Source organism: Melopsittacus undulatus, chromosome 6 (genome assembly GCF_012275295.1).
Source record: "Melopsittacus undulatus isolate bMelUnd1 chromosome 6, bMelUnd1.mat.Z, whole genome shotgun sequence".
NCBI lineage: Eukaryota > Metazoa > Chordata > Aves > Psittaciformes > Psittaculidae > Melopsittacus > Melopsittacus undulatus.
The window spans coordinates 2,123,298-2,130,748 of NC_047532.1; the positions used below are offsets into that span (position 1 = coordinate 2,123,298).

General features: G+C 47.0%; 1 protein-coding gene and 1 long non-coding RNA gene across 2 annotated transcripts; one reads left to right on the plus strand and one right to left on the minus strand.

Moving 5' to 3' along the window:
- Nucleotides 1-708: 708 nt before the first annotated feature.
- Nucleotides 709-3,411, plus strand: LOC115945754 (uncharacterized). The gene is made up of 2 exons (XR_004079997.2): nt 709-1,132; nt 2,922-3,411. It is a non-coding gene; the product is annotated as an uncharacterized lncRNA (long non-coding RNA).
- On the minus strand, nt 3,219-6,991 carry TAF9B (TATA-box binding protein associated factor 9b). Its single transcript, XM_005144532.3, has 7 exons — nt 6,926-6,991; nt 6,777-6,858; nt 6,150-6,286; nt 5,941-6,075; nt 5,107-5,188; nt 4,476-4,589; nt 3,219-4,269 (listed from the first exon to the last, which is right to left on the minus strand). Exons 1-7 carry the CDS (start codon nt 6,974-6,976, stop codon nt 4,103-4,105), a joined length of 768 nt encoding a protein of 255 aa, XP_005144589.2. The 5' UTR covers nt 6,977-6,991; the 3' UTR covers nt 3,219-4,102.
- Nucleotides 6,992-7,451: the final 460 nt, after the last annotated feature.

Below are 7,451 nucleotides of genomic sequence, written 5' to 3' on the forward strand. Positions count from 1 at the left end.
CTGTTTATCGTGGGCTGGGTACAATACCATATGGTAGGTGGCTTCTGGCCCTGTGCAAGCCAGGCAGGCTTTGCTGCACAGGACCTGTTCAGACAGGCCTTTAATAAACATCAAAGGGTATCTATCTGGATGGTTTCTCTTAGTACCAGAAAGACCTTAGAGCGGTATCACTTTCCCTTTCTTACAAGCTCATACCTTCTATGAGGAGTGGTGGGAGTAGCTGGAGCAGGAGCAGGGTTTGTGCTGTGCTCGTCAATGTGCTAGCTGATGCAATCCATGCTTGGAACTGTGCTTGCCTGGGAGAACTTGACCTAATGAAAGGCCATCCATCCATCCATCCATCCATCCCACACCTCTGCCCCTCCCTTATGAGAGGGCTTAGCAATGGTGAGTACTGTGAGGTATTTGAAGAACAAAGAGGTAGCATAAAGGCAACAAATCCTTGTGTGGTGACACACAAGGTGCAAATGCCTGTGGTTTAAGCAAACTTGTCCTCATAAAGGGGTTTGTGAAACATCTGTGTGTGTTCTTGAGGTGCAGGGGCAGTGGCCATGGTGGCAGTCTCCCAAATGCTGCTGGCTGGCTGGAAGGTGATGCTGGTGGATGAGTTGTGTGAACCTGAACCTCAGTGCCACCCCCTTGTGTGCTCCTGGCTGGGTGTTGGTTTGACCATGCTCTGGGTCATGCTGGTGGCACAGGAAGGCTCCTTCCTCAGCAGGGCAGGGACGTGGTGCAGATGGTTCCCCCCAGCCCACACAAAGCCACAAGGCCTGGGATGGGCCTGACCAGCCAAGCTGTGTCAAGCCCTGCTGAGCTGTGTTGAGCCATAGTAAGCTGTAGAGCCAGGCAGAACCATGCCAAGCCATGTTAAGCTGAGCCAAGCAGTGCTGATCTGTGCCAAGCCATGCCAAGCTGTGCTGGGCCATGTCAAGCTGTGTTGAGCCATGCCATGCTTCAGCCAGCCAGAGCAAGCAGGGAGCTATGAGGAGCACAAGTCATGTCATGCCAACTCCTGGTGCCACAGGACCTGTTCAAAGGCTTGAATTGAGACAAGCAACTCCTGGAGTTTCCCTGAAGGAAGCAAGGGGGCACCCTGGATGGCTCAGACAACATCTCCCTCCACTTATATATGGTAAATATATAACAATATATATGTGTGTGTGCATGCACCTGTGTGGGGCTTTGTAGAGCAGATGTATGTAAGACTGTGTCACTGTGACTGAAAGAGTGTGTCTCTGTGTGTGAATGTAAATTTATACACATACTAGTGTGACAATATACATTTATAGATACATTAGACTATTACATATATATAAAATAATAGGTGATTGTGAGCATTTGTTGCAGAGGATGTGTCTATATCCTATATATACATAATCTATAATATACAAAGGTGTATAGTTCCGACCTATACAAGGCTGTCATACTGTGTGTACAGGGAAAGTTGAAACAGAATCACAGACTCGGGTTGTAGAAAGATCCTAAAGATTGTCAAGTCATTAGGCATATATATGTGTCTAGAAGTATAAAAAAGGTAGGTGGCCATGGGAGAGCAAGAGTGAATATGTGTGTGGTGATCAGGAGCATTTAGAGAGGTGATGATGATATTTTTTGTAGCCATATATATTACAGCATCACAGTGTGGACACACTGTGTAAAACCAGAGGTTTTAGCTAGGCACTTTACATGTTATAGTGTAGGCACAAAAAAAAGGTGTCTGCAAGTGTACAGAGTATATATATACGTGTGCATAAAAGGTGACTGTGCAAGAATGTATGGGTTATATATGCATATGTGATATATAATTAAAATAATACTCTAATATATACATGTATGTAATATACAACAATATGTAATAATGTGATTGTGTATTATAGAAAGATGAACTACAGATTGCATGACACATAATGTATAACAAATGGCATACATAAACAATGTTCTGTTTGTTATAGATTATGTATGTTATTTACTGTAAGGGTGGTGAGGCACTGGAATGGGCTGCCCAGAGAAGTGGTGAATGCCCCATCCCTGGCAGTGTTCAAGGCCAGGCTGGGCAGAGCCTTGAGTGACAGGGTTTATTTAGTGCGAGGTGTTACTGCCTGTGGCAGGGGGTGGAACTGGATGATCTTAAGGCCCTTTCTGACCCAAACCATTCTATGATTCTATGATTATATTTGCATCTAAAAACAGAAGAGTACCTGAGACTGTGTGTGCATACAGAGAGTATAAATCCCTGTGGCTATAGGATAGGTAAAATAAACATAATATACATCTGTATGCCTAAATATATTATTTTCAAAAGCGGGGGTGTGGGTGTGAGGAAGGTTATTACATAGTTTTATTTATATATATCCATTTACTAGTATCTATGTAAGAATAGTGTCTGTGAGAGTGTGGATGTGTATAATTATACAAAAAATGCATATTACCTATTATATGCCACGTCATATGCTGTATGTTATATAGATGTATAAAAAGGGTGTCTGGGACTGTACAAATACAATATAGAAGAAGTAAGTGCTTGAATGTAAGTATATATAATACAAGTGTACCCATAAATCTGTAGTGTACACCAAGATGGGGCTGTGTTTGTGTCTGCACCAGAAACTACTGTCGAGTGACTCTGTACCCACAATAGTCTCTCTACATTGTCTATATGAATGAATAGCTGCCAGGAGAGCCTTAGGGTGTGTAATATAATTATACCCTGGGTGTCTGTGTGTGCATGTGTCTGTATCAAGTGCATCTCTGAGCACATCTCTGTGTGGCTGCGTCACCCCCGCCCCAGAACCCACATTTCCTTCCTCCTGTGCTGCCAAAACTCCTTTTTTCTTCACCCCTGCCCCTGCCCTTCCCCTCAGACACTGCCTGTGCACTCCTCTCCCCTTGGGAAAAGTGACTTTTATTCATCCTTTCTTCAGATAAAACCCACTGGAATTGACAAAGTGAGCACAGATGCAGCACACTTACAGCTGGAGCCAGCTCACAGCACATCAAGTGATACCAGTCACCCAATAAAGGTGTCAAGAAGAGGGGGCACTGGTGTGTATATCACTTCAAAAGGCAGCGTCTTCATTTGCTTGTTACCTTCAAGGGCCTCTGCAGGAAGCAGTGGCTGAGCCAGAACCCAAAGAGCTCTTCCAGCCAAAGGTATGACCAGAGCACAAGAGGCATCAGGGAAGGCAGCACCAGCTAAAGCCTTTGCCAAGAGACAGCACTAACCACAGACACTGCTTTATTTATTGTTTAATATACAAAACCCCAGCATTCAGCCTTGCAGCTTCATGTCAGCCCTTCAGAGCCAAGCTCAGGCCCCCTCCCACCCTCTAAGAGGTCCCTCCATGCCCCAGTTCACACACACAGGCACCAGCTTAACAAAGCTCTTTGGAAATAAACCAAGAACAGATCTTTGCTGTGTTTTCCTTCCCTTTAACTTAGAGCAGTGGGTACTGGTGGAGATGTGCAGGTTAACAGAGACCATGGATTAACAAGTACCAGGGTCTCAACCTGGTACAACTCCTCTTCCTTCTGTCTGCATTTCTACTGTTAAGAGATGATCTTTGCACTCGCTGAACTGCACATGGAGAACAGTGCATGCAACTAACACAACCTAGAAGCAGCAACTGTATTCAGGGGAAAAAAACCCATGGACTGATTTGCTGTTCCAGCTCTGTCCCCCCTCTCCCAGTCTCCCAAGGCTGGTTTTGATGTTATTTAGAAGGAATATCTATGTCACATCATCCAGAGTTTTCTAAAAGCTAATTTTACTTGGCCAAAGACAGTACTACAGCACAGGGCTCCCCGGGTTCAGGGACATGGACACGTCCTTTAGAAATAAGGTGACAGAAAAGGCACAAAGACTGTTCTCCTGTGTGACAGGGACCGGTGCTCACCATCGCTGCTGAGCTCCATGAGACACCGTGGTCCACAGGAAACAATGAGTTGCTTTGCTGTTTTTCCACAGGCAAAGATCTCTCTCACTCTACACCCAATGCACACCAAGTATTTACACACTCTCACACTGCTTACAAAGAACTCTTGGCAAAAAACCCCATTGGACTCAATGTGAATCGAGGACAGGAACGGGAACCAGGCAGTCTCCTCACAGGTTATCGTAGTCATCATCATCTTCATGCTTTCTTTTCAAGGTGTTCGATTCATTAGATGCATTCTGTGATGACACCATATTTGTAGTAATAAGAATGTTCTTTGGTCCAATTAAGGAAGGATTAATTAGAACATTCTGAACTGTTGGAGTAGTTGGTGTGGCTGTGAAAACAAAAATGAAGACATTCAATTAATGGCTTGAAAAAGGTGACAGTGGATTTCCCCACACTGAAATGGAACTTGCAAGCTGATAAAGCAGGGTGTTACTAGAACACTCAGGCTGCAAAAGTAGGGAAAATGGGAAAATACTAGCAAGAAGAATGCTCATGAAGACCAAAAAGCACTGCTGGTCTCTGCTTGTGTCTTACCTGACTTGACTGCAGCCTGGGAAGAGGGGATCTGCACAGTGAACCTCTGCCCCGTCAGTGACACTGGAGTGCCCACTTTGGTTGAGACGGACACAGCTTGTGCTGAAGGTGTACCTGCAGTTCAAACAACAGGGTCAAGAGAGCCATTTAAAAACCAAAGACATATACTTGCACGTGTGAATCTGCCTTCAAAGCAGAAGCTGTTACTTCCAAAGCAGTGCAGCATGTCAATACTGGGTCAACAGGAGTTAGGTTTTCAGGCAGAACTGCGCATTTACTCAAGTCTTAGAAAATTTTAGGCTACAAACACACACCAATACATAAGTACATGTGCCCAGGCATAAGTTTTGTGAGCCTTTTAAAAATGGATTTTATTGAGTGCTATTTGTGTTGTGCTTACAGTGAGGAGAAACTCCTCAGACTTCAGTAACCTTCTTGAATAACCTCTTCCCATATCAAAGTTACCACAAATACATGAATAAAAGTGCAGAATGTCAGTAATACACACACCAAAGAGAATGCTAATCTTTTTGCAATTAATTGTGTTTTCCTGGTGCTGTCAAGCAATACAAAGCTCAAGTGGTGCCTTCCTGAAATCAACCTGGGAACCCCCAACTGAGGTGTTTCTTACCTAAAGTAGGAGTGCTGGGTCTGCTGCTCACAGCACCAACACTCAGGCGAGGGACTGTTATTCTGCCTGCAGAGGAAGAGACCTGTTGAGAGAGAACATTCAGTTTAGCATCCTATTAGAAATGAACAGCTCTCGAGATGGAAAGAAGAAATTAATCTTCCTACAAAACCCCAGAGTGCCCATTTCACAGCAACAACACACAAGCTGTAGGTCAATGCAGCTGTTCTCAAGCCCTGCATGGTGCAGATGTCACTGATGTGAGCAGGAGAGCTCTTGGGTGCAATGTAACACCACAGGGTCAGCACATGGCTCAGTCAGGTTTGTTTCTACCAGAAAAAAAAGTAGTTAGAACATTTGAACCAACAATTACTACTCCATCCTACATCCAGGCATGTCCCATGTCAACACCTGGAGCCTTAAGGTCCACTTTTAAGACCCCTTCTTTAAACTGGGGAAAACAGATATGAAATCCTACACAACAAGACCTTCAGTGTTTTGCAGTTAGCCATGTAAACCTTGTCCCTCTAAAACAGAAACAGCTGAGCTGTAAGTACAAAATACCCTTTAACACCTGTACTAAAAACTTACATTTGCCTTTTATGATCTGATATGCAATTTTGCTCTAACATCTGATAACACACTTTGCCTTTGGAACTAACCAGCAGTGAGAACTCCTGTAAATTCCTAGAGCTAGAGACCACTGCCCTCATGTGAAACACACTTCTGATGTGCATAGGCTGGAGTGTGCCCACACCTACCCCATAGCGATGCTGAAAGCCCTAATTCCAACAATGTTCCTGACAGTGTGAGTCCTTCCCCACACACAGACCTCACCTTCTTCTGTAAGGACTTCAGCCGGTAGTTGGGAGCAGTCAAGCAGTATCTGTCAGGTGGGAGCCTGGGTCCAGAATACGGCTTTATCAGCGGCAGCGGCGTCTGATTCTTCTGCCTTGCAATATCTAACAAGAACTGCAGGGACACAGTCACATTCCCACCTGGAGCCCTTGCTCACGTCCTGCTGCCATCCATGCAGCTTTACTTACGTCTCGTGGAGGTGGAGATGTGAAGGACTGGTCTGTTCGACACTGGATCGCCAGCCTCACGTCATCCGCATCGACACTGGATTTCTTTGCATGGCTCGAGTAGATCTTTGCATCCTCCAGTATGGTTGTGACATACCCTTCACAAACAGCACCTCTGCTTACGGATGGGTTAAAGCAAAGGAAACTGCCCCCTCCGGATCCCACAACAACCGCTTCCTGACAACACCACTGATCCTGGAATGCCCCAAGGCTTTCCATATGGTTCCCCACAGCCTCCTCCTCAAGGGAATGAACTCCCCAGGGAAGTGCTAAGGTTTGGCTGGACAAGGCGTAGGGACATTTAGTCTAGTTCATACAAAGGTTTCGGTATTTAGGCTTCGCCTACAAAGGTTGGACCAAAGGATCCTTGGGGCCCATTCCAACCTCCCGTGATCCCGTGATTCCTCCGGCAAGGAAACCCCCAGGAACCCAGCTGAAGGCAGCACTTCCCTGTTACCCCACCCTCCGATCCCAAGCACTTCCCTGCTCCTCCACCCTCCGATCCCAAACACTTCCCTGCTCCTCCACCCTCCGATCCCCCCCCCATGCCCACGCCGTGGTTCGTTCCAGGCCGCGGCCTCCTCTTACTGTATGCGAACTCCAGCATCTGGTTGATGACGCGCGGCTCGTACTCGGTGATGCCCATGTCCTTCAGGATCTGCGCCATCACCTGCGGGAGGAGGCACCGCTCAGCCCGGCCCCGACCCGACCCAACCCGGCCCGACCGAACCCGGTACCTGCGCGTCTTTGGGGGCGCTCTTGGGGGACGCCATCTTCGCCGGCTCCATCTCTTCCGGTAAACGGGGGGGCGGAGCTTCCGGTCGCGTGACCGGGGCTACGGGGGCCGAGAGGGTGATGGGGAGGGGTTGGTTACCATGGCGACGGGGCCTGGCTGCGGCCGGGGCCGGAGGAGCCGTTTGATGCCTAACCCTAACCTAACCCTGACCTAACCCTAAGCGTAACCTAACTTAGGAATGGATGGATGAACCCATCCGTTGGGTGGAAGCGATGCCCACGGGCATGGACACACCACTTCCAATGGGCTCCGGGGCCGTCTCTTCCCCCTTGCTGCAGAGCAGCCCAATGGCACCCGTTTGTCCAGCGATGGAGCAGGAGGAGATGTTCCTTCTGTGAGATACGAATTCACTTCTCTAAACAAGATGGAAAGGTTTTATTAAGGGACAAAGTCAATAAAGCAAAAGCAAACAGCGCTGGGTGCGTGACCGTAGCCAGAGGCGTAAGTGATCAGTATTTGTTATAGGC